General features: G+C 46.6%; 1 protein-coding gene across 17 annotated transcripts in view; it reads right to left on the bottom strand.

The window, feature by feature from the left end:
* PCDH15 (protocadherin related 15) overlaps positions 1–21,489 on the bottom strand; it is a 670,595-nt gene that overhangs the window by 55,301 nt on the left and 593,805 nt on the right. For all 17 annotated transcript variants that reach the window (XR_007906667.1, XM_051799597.1, XM_051799600.1 and 14 more), the window contains 3 exons: positions 20,658–20,770; positions 9,245–9,354; positions 7,901–8,041 (listed from right to left, as the gene is read on the bottom strand). Coding sequence is in view for 16 of the 17 variants with exons in the window: in XM_051799597.1 (XP_051655557.1) it covers positions 7,901–8,041; positions 9,245–9,354; positions 20,658–20,770 (364 nt within the window). In the remaining variant the exon portion in view is untranslated. The remainder of the gene's footprint in view (positions 1–7,900; positions 8,042–9,244; positions 9,355–20,657; positions 20,771–21,489) is intronic.

Genomic DNA, 21,489 nt, shown 5'->3' with positions numbered 1-21,489 from the left:
CTGATGGCCAGGAAGTTCCAGCTGGACAGGAGGAAGAACTTGTTGGCTGGGCAGTGACCCAGCCCTGAACAGATTGTCTAACGTGTGTGAAATCTCCTCCCTGGGGCTATTCCAGGGCTGTCTGGACACACTCCTGTGCCCTGTGCTCTGGGCTGGCCCTGCTGGAGCAGGGAGGTGGCACCAGATGCCCACTGTGGTCCCTTCCAGCCTGACCCCTCCTGGGATTCTGTGATCCAGTGCATTAGTACAAAGAGAAGGAAAAAAGAGAAAGGAAAGAAAAGAAAAATCTTGTTAAACCAGATCCTTATCGTTTCTGGCTGCAACACCAAGTTAGAGCAGAAAGATGAGATGAGATTCCCAGGCAGACTCTTCCCCTGCAGCTCCACTCTTTAGGGAAAGAGGCAACAATGGGAGGAGGATTACGGGCAATGCACGAAGTGATGTTGCCCTGCTGAGGGAATAACCAGCTACATTAATGGCTGGCACCAGTTTGCTGTTGGAGGGGAGATCTAATTCTATCAGTGCTGGCAGGATCAGCCCTTTGCTCACCTACCCCAGCTCTGTGTAATGCAAATTTAAACACCTTTTTTCCTGGTGCTCACTATCACTGCCATGTCAAGCCCCCTTGGGTGAGGTGGCTCAGCCTCCTGCAAAGTTTGTGTCACAATTTGCTCAACAATCCATTTGTTTCATTTGCTGGCGGTTCTCTGAGCTGCCAAAACACTGATTTGTTTAGTGAGGGGTGAATGCTTTGAAAATGAGAAATGGAAGTTACCCCATTAAGCACAAACCAAATGAAATATCCTGCACATCCACAGAGCCCCGTCAGCACCAAACACCTCCCTGCATTTCAGCTTCTGCCTGAGTTTTACACACAGCTTACGTGTCCTCCCTTCTGGCAGATGGAGTGGAACGTGGCATCTGTGAACTCCTCCCTGTGCTGGCCTTTGCATCCAATTCCAAGCTCCAGCTGGCTGCAGGACACAGCTCCCAGCCAGCTACAGAGGTTGCCTGACCCTCATTCTCACCAAGATCCCTCAGCAGCAGCTGTGCCAGGCGTGGAAGGTTGTGCCAGACCCTTCCCCATGGGGATTTTCCTGCTTGGTTCAGCAGATATCCCTGAACATGGGGCTCTGGCGCTCCTAAAATCCACCAGCCCTGCCCCTCCAGCATCCTGCCCCATGGAGAAGGCCACCCAGCTGGAGCACACTCTTACAGAGGCTGGTTTAGGCTCTGCCATTGGACTGCTTTTTCCTTCACATTCCTAATTTGTTCCTGCTGCTTATAAACATTGTTTGTGTGTGGCTCCAATCTTCTTTGCATCCACTGTAAGGACAGGGATCCTCAAAGAGTGTCAGTAGTTACACTCACCTTCCACAGGAGAAATTTTATATCCTCCTACATGTAAAACCTTCCATCTTTGGTATTCCAGACCTGGAGACCAGCTACAGTTACACTCTTCTTTATTTTTTTAATGGATTCCAGGAGTTGAAACCAGGATCTACTCCTCTATAGGACTTCTTGGGAGACCTCACACAGTTAAAGAATATTTCTTATTGCTATGACTGAGTTACCTAAACAGCTGGCCAGGTGAAAGAAGAAACAGCATTTCTGCCTGGATGAAGCAGCACAGGCTGTCAAGGGGGCCAAAAAGAGCAAAGAAAATTGATTTTGTGCCACCTCAGTCTCCTGCAAGGTCCCTGTGTCCCGTTTCCCTCTTTTCCAGTCCCCTGGAGAGGAGCTACAGTGCACAGAGAATACAGAACTGCAGCTGCCTCTAAGTCAACTTGGGTTTATAAGAACCAGCTAAATAACCACTCCCAAGACCAGAAGACCTTCGGATCTTTGAGCTTCTGGGATTTGCTCAAGGAGAGTGAAAAGCTGAGGAACCTCTGAAACAACTTAAACTACTAAACCACGAATGACTAACACAGAAACCAAAACCCACAGAAACCCCAGGGAGCTGGTCACAACCAGTGTGTAGTAGCACTTCATTTCCAGAAGTTCCTCCCAGAGTGTGCATAGCATTTCATTTCCAGAAGTTTTTCCCAAACACTCTTGTTGAAAACCCTTTCCCAGCATCACTGCTTATCTACCTGCTGGATCCATTCGTTTCTCACCAGGCTGCAGAAATGAAGCTGAACTAAAGCAATGCTTTTTGGACACTGGGACAGCATCAATGATGCTTTGAGTGTCCCCTGATTAGTTTTACACAAGGTTTCCCTCAATAGCACTGCCCTTGTCTTCTGGAACACACCAAACCAGCCACTGATCCAGCTGCTCTTCATGCAAAGATCATCTAACATCAATCCCTGCAGCTCAAAAGGCAGTGCCTCTTCTGCTGGAGGCAACAGCAGATTCTTCCCTTTAAAAGTGCATTTTAATCGCAGTGGGAGTGAGATTTGTAATTTGTCAGGGTTTAGTAGCACTTTACTCCTGCCTTACAAGGGCTGGAGCAGACTCTGGGCTTTGGCAGGTGAACTGCACTGAGCTGCAGCTGCTCCATCTCGCCTTCCTGAACTTGGCACAACCAAATAGGAATCAGCACTGAATATCTGTTCAGTGGCATTTTGATCTAAATCAGCCCATAAAGCCTGAGGAAGCTCCTCATGTGCTATCACTGATCAAGAATGGTGCAAAAAGAAGCTGTGACAAGACACAAAGAGCGACATATCTGGAACAGCACCGATCCAAGCTCTGATTGAAATCCATAGAAAACTTCATTTTCTACCAAATAATTAACTGAATGAGAGCTCACATTTGATGTGGTCTCTCTAAAATGCACTAAATACACCTAAAGAAATTTGAGGTTTGTCCCAAACTGCCCCAGAGCTGTGAGGAATCAGCCACAGCTCTGCAGGCTCTGCAGCGTATTGTGTCCATCTGTCCTGGATTTGGGGACTGCCAGAGCAGCCAACTTGTAAAACGCCATCAGCACCGACTTTTGCAACATGTTTGAAACTAAAAATGTGAGGCTACTTATTATTAATTTGCTATTACATTGGGGACACAGAATCCGTGTTCATATTTAACTTTGTAGGACAATTGTTCCCAACCACTGTGGAGCAGCTGCAGGATTTTAGTTGTAAAACTGGTTTTCTCCCTTTTTCACTTTATTCCCAAAGGTTTACTTTGTGTTTAGAAAGCAAAAACAACACAGGAGAGACAGAACTGTTCCCTTACCCCCCCAAAACCCAGAGCAAAGCCCAGATCAGAGCTGGGAACATACCTGGGGGACAGCCAAAGGTGAAAGACTGGATCAAACATGGAAATAATCAGCTGAAGGGTCTATTTTTGCTTAAAAATCTTTTGACACCAAACTAAAAACTATCTCTGACAAGATCCTATCACAGGATCCCGGCTCCCCCCTCCTGTCAGGGACTTGCAGAGCCAGAAGGTCCCCCCTGAGCCTCCTTTTCTCCAGGCTGAGCCCCCCCAGCTCCCTCAGCCCCTCCTGCTGCTCCAGCCCCTTCCCAGCTCCGTTCCCTTCCCTGCACACGTTCCCATTCTTTGTAAATACACCCTTCCCTTTGGGATCAAAAGCCTTGATGTTTCCCCCCACAGTGCATTTCTCATCTGCCTGGCATAGGGACCAGGCTGGGTTTGGAAGGGACCTTGAAGATCATCCAGTCCCACTCCCTGCCATGGGCAGAGACATCTTCCACTAGACCAGGTTGCTCCAAGTCCCATCCTTGGACACTTCCAGGGATGGGGAAGCCACAGGTTCTCTGGGCATGCCCACTAATGTTTTTATTCTTATACTGGGACCATGTTTAATTTGCTGTTAAACCCTGTCTTTGCCCCTGTTTGTCTCTACAGCTCCACTGCTCTTTCTCAGTGTGTTTAGGCAGCACTTTGCTGCTCCCTCTGTTTCCCCATAAACACCTCTGCTTCCCCATAAATCCTTCTGCTTCCTCCTGCCCCTTCCCTCTCTGCCATGAGGGCCATCATGTCCAACTCCTGGCCCTGCACAACCCCAAGAACTCCCACCATGTGTCTCAGAGCATGGTCCAAACCCCATTAACACTGAAGGTCTTTCACGGTTCAGCATCACCAGGTTGCTGATTCCTCAAGCCAGAATTCCAAGCTTTTTAACTCACCATCATCAGGAAACCTAACTCTCCTTCCATTCAAATGAAGTAAAAATGCACAGCAATTCCATGTGATAAAGTTTCACTTAAAGTAACTCATTTAGTGAGTTTCATTCCATTGAAAGGGAGAGTGTGACTTTGCATGATTTAGCATCATATATTAAAAACCCACCTTAAGTTACCCATTTGATGTTCTCATACTGCAAAGGACATCATTTACTTTTTCTCCTCATATATTTATTCAATGATTGCTACACTATCAGTGGCACTGTCACTGAATGACAGGCTTAGTTACACTTAATGCATTATTTGTCCACTTTTCCCTTGCATGGATGAAAACTTAAACTCCTGCTTCTATATAATTATCTTCTCTAATACCATCAGTTAAAACAGTTGGTGCCCAGCTTCTGAGCCCTGTGTGGTGGCTGAGCAGTTTGTCAGAGCTTTGTTATTTCGAGAATCCCAGAATCCCTGAGGTTGGAAAAGCCCTCCCAGCCCATGGAGTCCCCCCTGTGCCCGATGCCCACCTTGTCCCCCAGCCCAGAGCACTGAGTGCCACGGCCAGGCCTTCCTGGGACACCTCCAGGGATGGGCACTCCAAACCTCCCTGGACAGCCCCTGCCAAGGCCTCACCACCCTTTCCAGGGAGAAATTCCTCCTCCTGGCCAACCTGAGCCTCCCCTGGCACAGCTGGAGGCCGTTCCCTCTCCTCCTGTCCCTTGTTCCCTGGCAGCAGAGCCCGACCCCCCCCGGCTCCCCCCTCCTGGCAGGGACTTGCAGAGCCAGAAGGTCCCCCCTGAGCCTCCTTTTCTCCAGGCTGAGCCCCCCCAGCTCCCTCAGCCCCTCCTGCTGCTCCAGACCCTTCCCAGCTCCCTTCCCTTCCCTGCACACGCTCCAGCCCCTCCGGGTCTTGCACAAAGTGAGGGGCCCAAAAATCACTGCAGCTCCAGAGTAGGTCACCAACGCCCTGCTCAGAAATTCCAGAGCAAATTCCACTGATTTAGTGGTATCCAGCACCCAAAGTGGCAGCACCTCATTGCCACTGGATGTCTCAGTGGTGTATTAATTCCATGTCACAGAATCCCAGAGCAGGGCGTTCACAGTCACCCATCTCCAGAGTGGATACATCATTTCAGTAGCACCAAAGTCCTCAGTGGTGCATTAATTCTTCTTCATCTCCTCCCACTCGAGCTCATCAATTCAGTGCCCTGAAACTCTGAAGTAGAATTTAACCTGATTAACCTCAAAAACGAACAAGGTGCTGAGAAAACAGAAAGGAAGACATTGTGGAAATGCAGGAATCAAACCCAGAGGTCAAGGGGTCTCCATTACAAAGACATAAGTGATTTAGCTGGCCAGATACTTGTAAAATATTTAAAATATATACATCTACCAAATTCTTTGGCTCTCCACGCAGCACAGGGCATATTCCAAGCCCAGCACAGGCTGTAAACTCCTGGGTAGCCAAACACATTGGACTGAATTCCAACTCCAATCCTTATCGAGCATCCCCGGATAAAATAATTCAGCCACCACCTTTTGGGAAGTGCTGCTCTGTTGGGAGAACTGCTCTAGTGCAGGCTGGGAGTTGGAAGAGGGATAGAAAGGCCACTGCTTCCCTCGAAGGAGAGAAGAACCTGCTGACTCCCTCATTTCTTGATCCATGACAGATAAAGCTTTGGAGAAGGCTGGAAGATGCCCAGAAGCCTCATGTCCTCCCTGTGCACGGCCTGGCTGCATTTTCCAGCATATGCCCTTCAGTGGAGCTCTGCCAGGCACACAAAGCTGAGACAGCTGTCCCAGAGCCCTCCTGCTCTCCCTCTGCACACACAGCTCCAATGGCACCTGGAACATCAGCCAGGATGACATGTGCTCCATTTCCCAAAATCTCCTGCTGCTTACACGAGTAATACTGGAAACTGGGATGAACATATTGTAACTGCCAGCCCCGGACAATGTCTCAGGCTTTCCCTCAAACTATTCCCAAGTTTTATGGCATGTGCCCCAATACCTAAGCCCCTTCAACTAATACGAGATCACAGAATGCCAGAATAGTTTGGGTTGGAAGGGATCTTAAAGCTCAACTTGTTCCATCCCCTTCCATGGGCAGGGACACCTTCCACAATCCCAGGTTGCTCCAAGTCCCATCCAACCTGGCCTTGGACACTTCCAGGGATCCAGGGGCAGCCACAGCTTCTCTGGGCAACCTGTGCCAGGGCCTCACCACCCCCACAGGGTTCCTTCCTAATATCCCATCCCAGAGAATATGACCTATTCTCTGTCATGACAGGGTGGCACTTTGTCACCCTGCCAGATTGCCCAGAGTGAGCAGCCAAAGCAGACAGAGCTGACACAGCTCACTCCTCCCTGCAGCAAAGGAGAAACAGAGATCCCACTGTGCTCTGAGTTCCAGTTTTCCCAGAGCTCTCTGTGCCTGGACACAGGCAGGATGAATTATCTCTGGCAAGAAGGTGACAGGCAGATGAAAGATTGATGGGAGTTCTTGTGCCCTGGGCTGGCCATGCAGCCCTCCTTGGGAGCAGAGATCAAATCCAAGGCCGTGGCAGCACCATCCCCACAGCATCAGCCAGCCAGCAATGCTTTCAAAGATGCACTTGGATTTAAATTGCTCCTTATATTGCTAAGGGTTTCCAAAAATGATGAGAAGGTTTAATTATGCACCCATGTTATAAGTGCCCAGATCTCACTGATGTTTAGGAACAGTCCGAGGTTGACATTTTGGTTATGGTATCTCCCTGGATTGACAACTAACTAAATAATGGTTATTCTCCTAAAACTGGAGTCTGAAGTAAATCTGAACTCCATCTGTAGTTCTCAGATTCAAAATATCAGTGTGATTCCCTTTTCTGAATGAAGTATGCACACACAGCAGCAGGTACCCAAAGCCAGGCTTCAAGGGACTCCTCAGCTCCAAAACACATCCATGATGCTCCTTAACAGGAAAAAAACTGACACATGGAACCCAAAAAATACAAAAAAAAATTGGACAAGAACAGTCTGTGTGGAAACATCTACCAAAATTCTTTTGTTACAAGGTTTGGGGCTTTTTTTAAGCTCTGGCCCAACTGTGAGTTAAATAGGAAGTGGTACAGGACTGGCAAAGTGAGCCAGGTGTTTGAAAGCCAGACTTCCTGGACACTTTCCTTACAGGGAGGATGATAAAAATAATCAAAAGATGTTTCAAAATATTTTTCTTCAAAAAAGAAAGCCACTCAAGGGAAAAAGAAAACCCACAACATGAGACAGAGCCAAAGTAAACCTGTTGGGAATCAACTCCTTCCTGCCTGCAGATGCTGCAAAGAACCTTCTGGTCTTTGTCCCAGCACTTTGCTCTCAGCTGGGGTTCCAATACATTCCACACAGACCCTCAGGGGAGAGGAAGGAGTTTTTTCTCCCTGCTCCCCCTGCTGTGGGTCTGTTCCCCATCCTCTTGGTAGTGTCCCAACCCTTGGTGAGGTGTCACCAGCCCAGTTTGGGCCGTGCAACGTGTTTGTGAAAAAGTCACCGTGCCATTCCCTCACATAACCCCCTAATGACACTGAGAATGTACAATTTGTGCCATCAGCTCTCTGTTTATACATCAACATGACTTTTGACTCTGTCACTGAGACCTACACGGAGATGGTTTGTGAGGATTTACCTCAAAACTGAGCAGGAAGTCAGGCTTAGAGATCCATCATCACCCTCCCATCTCCAGGAGCACAACCAGGTCACTGCCTCACCCTCATCAGATAACAACACCCATCTGTGCGAAAAAGAGATTTAAAAGGATGGATTTTCCCACTTACTCTTGGAAGGGACCCGTAGGTTGGATCTCACCACTTGCAAGGAATCTGCCTGGACCCGGAGCTCGTAACTCGTCACACTTTCATAATCCAGAGCCTTCTTAATGGAGATCACACCCGTTCTGTTGTTGATGGCAAACACATCTGAAAGCCAGCAAAAACACAAGCAACTTTTTTTCTAAGATGCATAAACATGGTTGTTTTTTTTTTTAATGCTCAGGTGTTTTGTTTTGGTGGTGACACTGTTCTCTGACACCGTCTGTGGAAAGTCATTCCCCTCCCTCCCCCAGGCCTCTAAGCTCCACTTTGAAGCTGTGCTGGATCCCACAGCTGCTGGGATAACCATCCCAGGATCAGGGAATCATAGAATATCCTGAGCTGGAAGCAATCCACAAGGCTCATCGAGTCCACCCCCTGGTCCTGCACAGGATTTTAGGTCACACTGGCAAGAGGAGACAAGTCAAACAGCCCTCTCTCACAAAAAGGAGGATGGGATGGAGAATTCTTTCACAGCCCTCCAAATTGTTGAGTGTGACTCTGTTGAGATTTCCAGGTGGATCACAGAGAGCACCCAAGCAGGATGTTTTGTTCAGGTATCAGGCTCTAATCTAATGCTTGTGGCTACAGCAAGGCAAACTCTATAATGCCTTAAGCCAGACTTAAGCAAGTAGAACTTCATCAAAGCTCGTTTCAGCATGCCCTGGATTCACACCATGTGGCAGCAATGGGAGTTTTCACATTAGTGAATATTTTAATTGCAATTCTGCAAATTAATTTGATCTTTAGCTCATCTCTAAAGGCTTGATAATGGCAGTCATAGAATCATGGAATTGCAGAACAGTTTGGTTTGCAGAAGTTGAGACCTTGAAGCCCAATTCATTCCAACCCCATGGGCAGGGACACCTTGCACAACCCCAGGTTGCTCCAAGCCCCGTCCAACCTGGCCTGGGACACTTCCAGGGATCCAGGGGCAGCCACAGCTTCTCTGGGCAACCTGTGCCAGGGCCTCCCCCCCCTCACAGGGAACAATTCCTTCCCAATATTTCATCTAAACCTGTTCTCTGCCAGTTTGAAGCCAGTCCCCCTTGTCCTGTCACTACGGGCTCTTACAAAAAGTCACTCTCCATCTTTCCTGTAGGCTCCCTTCAGGTACTGGAATTCCCTCATGAGGTGGGATTTCACCTCTGGGTTGGACTCGACCTCAGAGGTCTTTTCCAACCTCAACCAGTGTGCGATTCCCCTCAGCAGCAGCTTTACTTCCCAACACTTCCTTGCAGGTTTCTGGTGCCCACAGCAGGCCAGGCATGGCCACTGAGACTCAAACATGCCCGTGGATATTGTACTCACCCTCTTCATTCCCTGAAACAATGGAATACACGACTGTCTGGTTCAGGGCGGCCGCGGTGACAACGGCGACCACGGTTCCTTTGGGGGCACTTTCACTCACTGGGGGGGGTCTGCAGAGTGGAACAAAAGGATTGGGGTTACATTCCCGTGGCCTGAAGAGCAGGTTAGCAGCTTCCTCCATCTATCAGGCTGCCAAAGGGAGAGGATCTGTTATTTAAGAAAACCACATTAAAAAGGCAAGTGTTGACCCCCCCCCCGTGCAAATGCAAAAACCAGTAAAAAGTCCAACTGAGGGGGCAACATGAACATCTAATGGTTCTTTGATATGAGAAATGGAAAAGAAGGGAATAATGAGCAGGAAGCGAAACAGAAGAACCATCACAGCCTGATAAACTAGGAGGAAAATTTAAAACATAATAGGTCTTATACAATACTCAGATATTTTAAAATACTAAGAAAACTCAGTAATCTGTCAGAAAAGCAGGAAAATTTATTCGTGGATCAGTAAACACTTTGGGGTCACTTCCACAGGAATTTCTACTGTTCAGAAGGAAACATTAAATTTCCTGCCAACCCATTCTGGTACTAAAAGCCAAGATGCTTTTCAGGAAATCAACTTCAACCCAAGTCTAACCAGCCCCTGAGAGGGTGGGGAAGCCCTGTCCCAGGTTGCCCAGAGAAGCTGTGGCTGCCCCTGGATCCCTGGAAGTGTCCAAGGCCAGGCTGGAGCAACCTGCCCATGAGATGAGCTTTAAAATCCTTTCCAACCCAAACCACTCCCTGATTCTGTGATTCTGTACATACACAACTTTTAAGCATTGAGTATATTGGTTTTGGTTCACTGAGCACGATTTATGTCAAGAAAGAAGAAAAAAACAATTGATTACACCACTAACACTTGGGTATCTCACAATCTTCATACCCTGCAAACACTGACCAGGGAGCATCTCACACTCAGCATTGTTCCTTCATGTCTAAATAATGAGTGTCTTCCTGGAACGCACCAAAGAATTACTTCACTCTTTCTCTTCTGTTTTTCAAATCCCATCTCCTCAGAAAATGTGATGAGGAACATTTTGATGTTCTGTCTCCTCAAGGAAACTGTAACTACCTCAGAAAGAACAAAGAGTCTGTGCTGATGTCTTTAAACTGATCTAAACAATTTCAACCAAGAGAAGTGAGACACTCGAGCTCCTCTCCAATCAAACATTCAGATTTTCATCACAGCAACCAAATGTTGAATTCATGCTTAAAACTCTTAAAAAAACAATTGGAAAGGAATTTTTTTTTACACTCAGCCATAAATGCAGATGGATTTTTATTAAAACTAGCATCAGGCAGACACTTCCAATTTTTCAAAGTTACACTCATTTGATGTACAACAAAATAAAAGACAGATGAGGATCTGTTCAGAGAGGCTCCTCAACAGGAAGAGACTCCAAGGGCTATTTCAGTTGTGCAGTGGTCTTCAAAGTTCTGGACAGAACCTACACCTGCTTCATTCCAGGAAATATCATGGATGTATTTGGAAGACATGTAGACCTGGGGACACTCTCTAGTGGTGGCCCTGGCAGTGCTGGGGGAATGGCTGGATTTGATGATCTCAGGGCTCTTTTTAAGCCTCAATGATTCTGTGACTCTACGAATATTTTATGACTTCCTCCTTCAATCTTCCAAGTGTTTTTCAAGTATTCCACCCCATACCACATTTTCCCATTCTAAGGGCAGGCAAGTGGGCACGGCCCCAAGGCTGCCAGAGCTCCAGGAGGGTTTGGACAACGCTCTGAGGGGCAGGGTGGGATTGTTGGGGTGTCTGTGCAGGGCCAGGGGTTGGACTGGATGATCCTTGGGGGTCCTTCCAACTCGGGACATTCTGTGGTTCCCTGAACCCCAGGTCACAATCCTGACTACTGAACCTAAATCTTTGCCATTACTCCCCAAGAAATGGGCAAATATCCCCTTGAACTCTGCCTTACAAACACTTCCTTTGGGATGAATATTGGTTTGAACATCCTAGAAACAGGCTGAGACACTGAACATACAATTAAGCTCTGCATCATGTAATAGTGGCTGTACTGAAACACTGATCTCCCCTTTTTTTTCACAGGAAAAAGTGATGGTAAATTCACTTTTACCCAAAGACACGTGCCTGGAGCAGATCCCTCTGGTTCCCACCCTTCTGCCTCTGCATCAGTGGGAGAAATAAAATTCCTCGTTGCCCTTGATTTATTAAGCTATAAAACTACTGCTATGCAATGCTTATTAATGTTCATTTTACCAATGCAAAGGGTAATCTTAGAGACAGGGAAAAAAGGCTCTCAAACCTGGAAGCATTTAAAGCTGGGCTTCTTTTGATGAGGTCAGCAAAGAAAATAACCTTTTTATGTTGCATTATATATATAATGTTGGTTTGTCTTCCTTCTGAAGGTGTATAATTGGAAAAAAAACCAAAACCACACAAACTTCATTTCAAGCACACTTTCAGTGTATTTTTAGTGGCAATGGCCTTGTACCTCCCCTCTGCCACGGCTGAACTCAGGGGATTGACAAATCAATAACAATTAGGGAGAGGTTTTGTGTTTGCTCTGAGAGGCTCTGGAGGGAGGGGCAGGAACCCCCCACGGTAATGGCTGTGGTTTCATTCCCCTGATTTAACCTCAGGGATTGGGATCAATGGGAACAATGCATCAGCTGGATAAAACACTCAGCTCATCTCTTCAGAGCATTTTCCTGAACTGGAGAGAAGCAAAGAGGCAAAACACAAGACCATTCGAGTGACAATATCCTGGGTTTTATCCTGTACTACAAGCTCTAATAAGCTTTCCTGGGGAATAAATAAGCATTATTTTCTGTTTTGAATGACTAAGAAGTAAAATGGTGCTTTTGTTTCTTTTTCAGTGGAGGACACAATATTTGAAGCTGGATTAGAGCACAGGCAAGGGCGTTTTTATGCAATAATTTTGAGTTACTGGACGGTAAAAGCGGGTTCTTTTTGTGAGAAGATGTGACTCCAGCAAAGTGGGAGAATCCAGCCCAAGCCATACAGAGAAGGCTTGGAAAACTGACCTTGGAGTGGAAGGGAAGGGCACTGCTGTGACCTCCACATGTGGTTTCAGAGAGTGGGCAGGTATTTTTGATCAAATTTGCAATAACTTAACCAGTCTCTGAGTGCAACAGCCACCAGAGCACCACCCTGCCAGCCCCAGGCTGTGCCCACCTGGCACCACTGGGGTGTCCCTGTCACCTGGGTGGGATTGGAGTGGCACTGCCTCATGGTCCAGGGCCAACTTCATGGAATCACAGAGTCCTTTATGTTGGAAAAGACCTTTAGATCATCCAGTCCAATCATCAATGCAGCAGCAGCATGTTCACCACTAAACCATGTCCTGAGTGCCACAGCCACAGGTCTGTCTAACACCTCCAGGGATGGGCACTCCAAACCTCCCTGGGCAGCCCCTGCCAAGGCCTCACCACCCTTTCCAGCAACAAATTCCTCCTCCTGTCCAACCTGAGCCTCCCCTGGCACAGCCTGAGGCCGTTCCCTCTCCTCCTGGCCCTTGTTCCCTGGCAGCAGAGCCCGACCCCCCCCGGCTCCCCCCTCCTGTCAGGGACTTGCAGAGCCAGAAGGTCCCCCCTGAGCCTCCTTTTCTCCAGGCTGAGCCCCCCCAGCTCCCTCAGCCCCTCCTGCTGCTCCAGCCCCTTCCCAGCTCCGTTCCCTTCCCTGGACTTGCTTTGAAATATTTTGATGGTTCCTTTCTGAGCTCAGCACCCTCCCGAATCTGGGATTTCTAATATTCCTCCCCAAGACTTCCCTGCCTGGGGATCCACATCCACACAGCCCCTGAAAGTAAGAAGACCCCACACAACAACACAATGATCCACTTGCACCCCATAAAGCTTGGGGTGAAATGAGATAAACAGCAACCAACACCCACCCCAACCCCCTCAGCTGCAGCTCAGCCCACCCAGAGTCCTCACCCTTCCTCCTCAACACTCTCCTTTGCACAACCATCTGCTGACCATGATTAAATCTGTTCCTAGACCAACCTTCCATCCATTCCCATGGTGTTTTTCCAAAACCATCCCAGTGATGTGGATTTTAGGTTGGTTGAGCCCCTTTAATGTTTCCACAGGAATAGTAAATGGTGTCTCGTCAGCATCCAGGATGGGATGGAGCCCAGGAGAGACCCCCATCATATTTCTTTGGGTTTGCCCCTCAGAAAAAACCAAAGCAACCTCAAACCAGGAGAACAGGATTAAAATGAAGTCATTATTCATGCAAAAAATAGATACAAATTTTTAAAATAATAATATATTTTAATTTGCTCCATCTCAATTACCTGTCTCTTGATCGGGGGGGGAAGTGGAGCCTCAAATGTCAAATACATTGCAGGGCTTAACTATTTGAAGTGTCTGAAGTGAAATTTTAGCTTTTCCTCTCTTCTTTTTCCCTTTGCTGAACACGTCAGACTCGCAGCCATTTTTCAATTTGCCTGAGATCCAATATGCTGCAAATTCACCATGAAACTTGTCTATCTCCCAAAGCATGAACAGGAGATTTAATAAAAAATTAAATTTAAAGGCAGTAAACCCAATAATAATTTGGAAAATTGGCTTAGCAGTGAAGTTTAATAGTGTGATGTGTATGGACTCCATATCAGACACTTCAGTCAACTCTGTTTGTGGACTTTATATTTTATATCTATGTTTTTATAGCATATTGTAATGCATTTTTATATATATTTATATTTTAATTGATGGAGGTCCATAAGCATAGGTCAGAACTAAAGTTTTATTGTTGTTCAATGACACTGTTCAGATTCTCACCTCAACTTGATTAACACTGAGGGTATTTTCACTCAATTTATCAAATTTTTGGGTTCCTAGAGATGCAACTGCAACTGTCTCAACAGTCTGTCAGAGACAGTGATTATTTTTTTTTTTCTGGAAAAGAATATTTTCTTCTTAATTAGATGTACTTTTAAAGCAGTTTGGCTTCAAAGTTTCCTGAAAAGGATCACATATTCCTTACTGGACTTAATACCCTCCTTTTCTCTCTCAGTTCTTGGAGTGGTTGGAGACACTCTGACCTTTCCATGGCATTTATCTCTGGAACAGATGACAGGGGAGTCTGGACATTGCTCCAGTGAACCCCTGTCATAACCTATTGCTTTTTAAACCCAGTGTCAAATTGTGTTCTCATGAACCCTGTCATCAGGCAGAACGTGTTCCTGTTATCCCACCAATCTTCCTGCATTAATATTTCTGTTTGAAGATAGGAATATTCCTGTCAGAATTACTGCAGAGGCGAAAAAGAGGGGAAAAAATTCCCACCAAGCACAACATTCACATCCTGGAACTGGTCAGACTGACGGGATAAATTCCAAGACTGCCTCCTAATGCACCAAGAGGGTTTAATTTTATTATGATGGATTATTTCTATCCCATTCCCACATCCCCAGAGCAACTTATTTCTACGTTTCATTAACTGCAACACCACGTTGAGAGCTCTGACCCTCGTCCTCACCCAGCACAGCGAGGGATGTTCCCTGCCCTGCCCTGCCCCCTCTGCCTTCCTCCTCTGCTCTCACCAGGTACCATCTCACCACAATATTTCATTGAAAAATTAATCATAAAATCAGACTTTCCTCTTCATTTGGTTAAAAAAATCAGAAGATCTGAATAAAATGCAACGTAGAAGTGCTAAACCAAGGAAAACTGGGGGAAAAAAGGGTTGTACTTCTACTACACATTAATTATCTTGCTCCCTAATTTTTCAATGGCAACTCATGCTCCAGCATTTGCTGTAGAAATAATTTAATTTTCTTGCACAACCACATGTTAAAGAGTGCTTTTTTTATTTTCTTATTACAAACCAAGTAAGTGCCAGGAGAAAACCACCACAAACCAGCGATTCCAAAAGCAAAATCACACATCTTTTCCTGAAGCCAAATTGTCATGAGAAGCAAATTAAAAATATATGTTGGAAGCTTGAGCTGGGGGAAAACACTGACTATCTTTACTCCTACACCTCAGAAATGCTTCATGAAAAAGGTTGCCAGTGGTCTTTCATTGATAAAATGTAAATTCCATTTAGGAGAAGCACTGGGCAGACTTGGGCATCCTGGGAAAAGGATGACCCAAAAGGTACAAATCTACCATCAATAAACCAGATGAGACAGATTCCAACCATGGAATGCTCCCCATCCCCTCACTGTCATTACAGAGGATTCCCCATTCCCTGTTTCCCAACGAGAATATGAGAATAAGACTGGACAGCAACAAACCAGAGAACTGGGAGGAGTCTCTTGGAGTAAAACACTTCCATTTGATTCCTGCTGCAGCTCCATAAGTTTGTTCCATGAAATCCTAGGACACGTGACTATTTGCTTGGATGGCATTTGCCTGCAATACTGAAGGATTTAATTAGGTGGAAAACATCACAGTGTCCCTTCCACCGAGGGAGAGAGAAGCCCACATGTCCCAAAATCTCACTTTTTAGGCAGAACGCATTTTCACAGCAGAGTGTTGCTACTGGTAGAGAAATAAAATTCCACACTACATTTACAGCGAGTAATAGCCTCGAATTCCCAGGCTCACATATTTCCCCATAAAACTTCAGATCACTGTACAACTGGACACATCTTTTCCAGCAGGTCGGGGACCTATAATGCAACACTAACAGAAGCTGTAAGTTTCCAGTATTTTCCTTTTTTCCTGCTCTGCAATGGCTGAACACCTGTTTAATGTGCCCACAGGCAATAATTAGGAAGCAATGACGCTGCTCTTGGTTAACGTTTCATTCCCTGCTCCAGCAGCACATTCCTATTAGCAATGACCTTCCAGTTGTAGAGGATGTGGTATTTACTAATTACCAAAACAGCAAAAAGATCCCAAATCCCTTTGAACTTTTACTTTTTAAAAATGAGAACGTGCTCATAAAGAGGACAGGCTTGCTAAAAAAAATAATCTGTATTCTTCTGAGGTTTGCTTCACATCTGGTCTTCAACTGCTTTGTAGTGCTACTAATTAATAGCTGTTAATTAAGAAATGAAAGTGCTGCCATTAGTTGTTGGGAAGAAATGGAAACTTCTTCTGCTCAATTCCTTGCTCTGAAGTTCAGTCCAGAGGTGATCTGGGTGGAGCCACTGGGATAAGAGAAATAACAGCTTAAGAAAGGGGCACTCAAAATCAGGGGTTTGATTTTCCCAAGCAAGGGATTTACTTTGTTTATTTGGTTATTGACCTTTTTATTATGTTGCCCAGAGAGGTTGTGGCTGTCTCATCCTTGGAAGTGTCCAAGGCCAGGTTGGATGGGGCTTGGAGCAACCTGGGATAGTGGAAGGGGGAACCATGGCAGGGAGTGGAACAAGATGGTCCTTAAGCCTTTAAGGTCCCTTCCAACCCAAACCTTGCTGGGATTCTATGACTGTCTTTGCAGAGAAGCAGAAAACAGAATGAGATCAGCCAGCATCAAAAACCTGAATAAATGGTGGGATTTATCTCAGCCTGTTTGTGCAGCGATGCACAAACTCTCCCATGCCTTGTTCTGGCATCCCTGCCCTCATCACCCTGCTGTGTCCTTGCTCTCCAGGCTGTCACAGCAGCTGGAGAGGGTGGAATTGTCTTTGCCCACTGCTGACAAGCACCCCATGCATCCCTTTGGGTGCTGGTTCCTCCCTGTGCCATCAGTGCTTTGGAAAAGCAGCGGAATCCGACTGAGCGCCAACCACCCTGAGGGAGATGTGGGGAGAGGAGCAGCATCAGCAACGTCCTTCCCTGGCAGCTGAAAGGTCAAGTGGGCTCAGGGTGGACCAGCCTTCTCCAATTAAATGTCCACACTTTGCAGCACTTTGATTCTTTTGGATTTTTGTCTCTTTTCTTCACACTTTGCGTTTTTGTGGAACAATGCTTGGCTTGGAAAACACTTGATTTATCAGGCACTGCTGCTGTCAGCTCTCCAAAGTCATCTTTAATATCCAAGAGAAGGACAGACAAGGGTCCACACTGCTAATGCAGTTAAAGTCCTTGGATCCAGAGGAAGATCCAGGCTGGAGCACAGGGATGGCCTGCAGCACCAGCTGGAATGTGGCAAGGGCAGGGAGGCTCTTGGCCAAGGGGGTGCTGGAGAGACATCTGTGGGAGCTGCAGTGGATCCATGTTCCCAGAAGACAGTTCCCTAGGAGCACTAGGCATGGATGGATCACCTGGCCCTCATTAACTAGGCTAATGGCCTGGGAGCCCCTGGGGTGCCATCTCCTCAAGCTGCTGGACCAGATCCTGCAGAGAATCCCGGAATTCCCCCAGTGCCACATCCACACCTCTTCTGAACACCTCCAGGGATGGTGGCTCCACCACTGCCTTGAGCAGTCTGGTCCAATGCCTGACCACCCTGACAGTGAAGAAATTTTCCCTAATATCCAACCTGAGCCTCCCCTGGCACAGCTGGAGGCCGTTCCCTCTCCTCCTGTCCCTTGTTCCCTGGCAGCAGAGCCCGACCCCCCCAGCTCCCCCCTCCTGTCAGGGACTTGCAGAGAGCCAGAAGGTCCCCCCTGATGCTCCTCTGTTTCTAAGAGGAGGGATGTCCCAAAGCCTGCTTGGCCTTCAGCTTCCAGTCCCCACCAGAAGAGCTGACTGGTTCAGCTGATCCCTCTGTGATGTCCTTTGAGGTCCATCTCTCACAGTCCTTAGGAAGGAGCTGCATTTTATCACTCCCTTGTCATGAAACAACTGCTCACTCTGTATTTTCTGGCTCTCATAGCCTCAGCTGCCCTTTCCTGTTTGATATGTACAGCACAGCAGCATCCAGAAGTCTCCAGTATAATTTACAATCCAAACAGAGAAGGTGGGGGGAAAAGAGACTCATTAATTTGCCCCAAGTTATGCAATAATGCAGAGTGAATAAACACAAATCTCTGACTGCACTTTAAGACAGGGATAATATCAATCAAAGCCTCCCTTGGTATAAAGAGGGCTGCAAGCAGAGCCCCCAGTGGGCTGCTGTACCTCTGGCAGAGCTCAGAGCTGCCAGACCAACAGCTCAAGGCAGAGTGGCACTTTTATCTCCCTTTTTGCTCAGGCCATCTGGTCCCTCTCTCCTGTATTTTGTATTTATTTCTGATTTTGTAATATATGCTGCAGCTTTGCTCTGTCAAACTGTTCAACTGTGACCTTTTCCTAAATACACAGAAAGGAAGTTTGTAAAACAGCTCCAAAAACAATGCTGGAATCATCCACATTATGATAATTAAACAAGCAAAGATCAATTCTAATCCACTCTAAAGTCACTAATTCTCAATCCTTCGGAAATTTGAGCATCCAGATCCAACAGTTTATCATTTTGCTGTCATTTACCCTAAAGATATCAACTATGTCAACTGAAAAATAAGGTGCTGTGAAACCTGCCAGTCCCAGCTTGAACCACTTGTCAAGAAACCAAACACAAAGCGCAGTCTGCGGAGTGTGACAATTCCTGAAAACCTCAGGAATCAACACTAGTCCCTCTCCAGAATGTTTGAGAGGGTCTCAGAGCTGAACCAGAAAGTTCTGGGGTTGTTTCCACGTCATTTCTGACATTGAAGAAAACAAGTAACTGCCTTTGCTGCCCCCAAAAGTGGTTTTTTAAGACAGTGCACGTGGAAGAATTTCCCAGGAATGCAGCACTGCTATTCCTTTGGAAAGAGAAACGAGGCTGTTCAGCTAATCCTGAGGAGTTCACAAGGAGGAAAAGACACCATGGGTTACTCAGTTGTCATCTAAGGCTAGTAAGGGACACAAGTCACTTCTTACTGTGAGGGTTTTTAAATGTACTGAAGTAACATTCCCACCTCCTGGGATAAAACTGGAGCTCAGGAATCTGAGAATGCTTTGGATTGGAAGGGATCTTAAAGCTCAGGGGACACCTTCCACTAGCCCAGGTTGCTCCAACCTGGCCTTGGACACTTGCAGGGATGCAGAGGCAGCCACAGCTTCTCTGGGCAACCTGTGCCAGGGCCTCCCCACCCTCACAGCCAACAATTCCTTCCCAATATCCAACCTAAATTTCCCCTCTGTCAGTTTGAAGCCATTCCCCCTTGTCCTGTCACTCCAGTTCCAATGAACAGTCCCTCTCCAGCTTCCCCGTAGCCCCTTCAGACCCTGGAAGGTGCTGTGAGGTCTCCACACAACCTTCTCCTCTCCAGGCTGAACATTCCCAGTTCTCCCAGCCTGTCTCCACAGGGAAGGTGCTCCAGTCCCCTCAGCAACTTCTGGGCCCTCCTCTGGACTTGCTCCAACAGCAAGTTTGCTCCAGCAGCAACCTCCACACCCTGATAGCTTTGAAATTACAGTCACAATGGACACATTTGTATTTGCTGCATTACCTAAATTACACTTCATACCTCTGAACATCCCCAATAAATTATAGGGAGCAGCAGGAATAATCTCTCTCTCGAAAAATCCTTCAGCAAAGGATTATAATTAAATGCAAAGTTTATCATTTTGCACTGTTCCTTCAGATTCTGTGTTTGTTTCAGGATTAAATACGAAATTAGGAGAGGTCTGGCAGTATTTTGCTATTTTTCATTTCTTAAAATTATGGCTTCAAAACACTAATGCTCTAATGATGAGGATAAATAGAATGTATATCATGAATTTTTGTCTGAACTCCTTAAAACAGCTGAGCAAGCCCCTCATTAGGGCCTTGTGAAGATCATTTACATTCAATTTCTGGGTTCTCATTTCCTTGGACTTGAAAATATCTGTACAAAGCCCATTATAATCCGATGCTGATTGTGTCACAACACTGGCATCCTGAGCACACAGTGCAACTCCTTGATATCCTGAGGCTGGTTGCAAGGACCCTGTCCCTCACTCCCTATTATTCTACAGATGTCAAATTTATCACTTCATATCATTATATAGATGTCAAATTAATAAATACATTCTCTGTAAAGGAACTTAAACTAATCAGCCTGTGCCCCATTTTTTTTTGTCGTTTTTACTCAATTTTAAGACACTAAAGTTGAAGATATTAAATTGTCAGAGGGTAAACTTTATCAACTCATCCTCTGTAATAAGAGTAATCATCATCTGCACTTCTAACGTCGAAGAGGTCGAGTCTGACACACAAATGGTGCAGATGATCAAAACACGCTCCAAGAGGCTGGAGGAAAATGAACCACGAGCCCTGGTGATCCCAGTCACAATTCCAAGGCTCAACATTTGTTGTTTATCCCAGTGACCGACATGTTTATCCAAAGGACTGACATGTTCAGCACCTTCTGAGAGCATCATTTCGAGCAAACCTTTCCTCAAAGTCCTTGTCACCTACAGCCCAGATCTTTCCAGCTGGACACAACCTGTTAAGACCACAGTGTTTTCATAGCCCAGCATTCAAGAGGACCTAAAAAACAGCAGTGAATAAATGCTTTACCTGTACTCATCCTGTGTGAAGCGTGGGATGACCGAGGGCTGCAGCACAGCAATTTCTACCGTCGTGGTGTTGAACTTCACCGGGTCCCCATCATCATATGCAATGACCACCAGCTGTTGACAACAGAGAAAACCACTCCCTGAGCAGAGACAAGGACATTTTTCACGTTGACTTGCAGCAACACCAGCACTTTCAGGGTCTAACAAATCGGCTGAGGTTTTCTTTCACTGCAAATCATAACTTGTGTAAGAACAAAACCCGGGGGAAACAGGTGACAGCGTCCACAGGTTGAACCCTCTGCTAGAAGATTTACAGGAACACAGTAAATTGGAACCCAAATAAAACTGTCTTCCACAAACACTCTCCAAAACACATCAAGAACATTTCTCAAGGGGTTCCTTTCACATCTAATGAAAGCCCTTATTCAGAACTCCAGAAGCAATTTAAAATTTCATGGTGTAGAGAGGTCCATGTTTAGGCAATTTTTAATAGAAAAACCACTTATATAGGTTTTGGCAGAGGGGATGGAAAGTGCCTGGTGGGAAAGGTGCTGAGGGTGCTGGTGACAGTGGCTGGGCACTGCTGAGGGACCTCGACAGGTCCCTGACAGGAGGGGGGAGCCGGGGGGGGTCGGGCTCTGCTGCCAGGGAACAAGGGACAGGAGGAGAGGGAATGGCCTCAGGCTGTGCCAGGGGAGGCTCAGGGTGGACAGGAGGAGGAATTTGTTGCTGGAAAGGGTGGTGAGGCCTTGGCAGGGGCTGTCCAGGGAGGTTTGGAGTGCCCATCCCTGGAGGTGTCCCAGGAAGGCCTGGCCGTGGCACTCAGTGCTCTG

Source organism: Manacus candei, unplaced genomic scaffold (assembly GCF_025592945.1).
Source record: "Manacus candei isolate 608988 ecotype Guabito, Panama unplaced genomic scaffold, ASM2559294v1 h1tg000050l, whole genome shotgun sequence".
Taxonomy (NCBI): domain Eukaryota; kingdom Metazoa; phylum Chordata; class Aves; order Passeriformes; family Pipridae; genus Manacus; species Manacus candei.
Note: the sequence above shows the minus strand (reverse complement) of the source record. Positions and strands in the feature narration are given on the sequence as shown.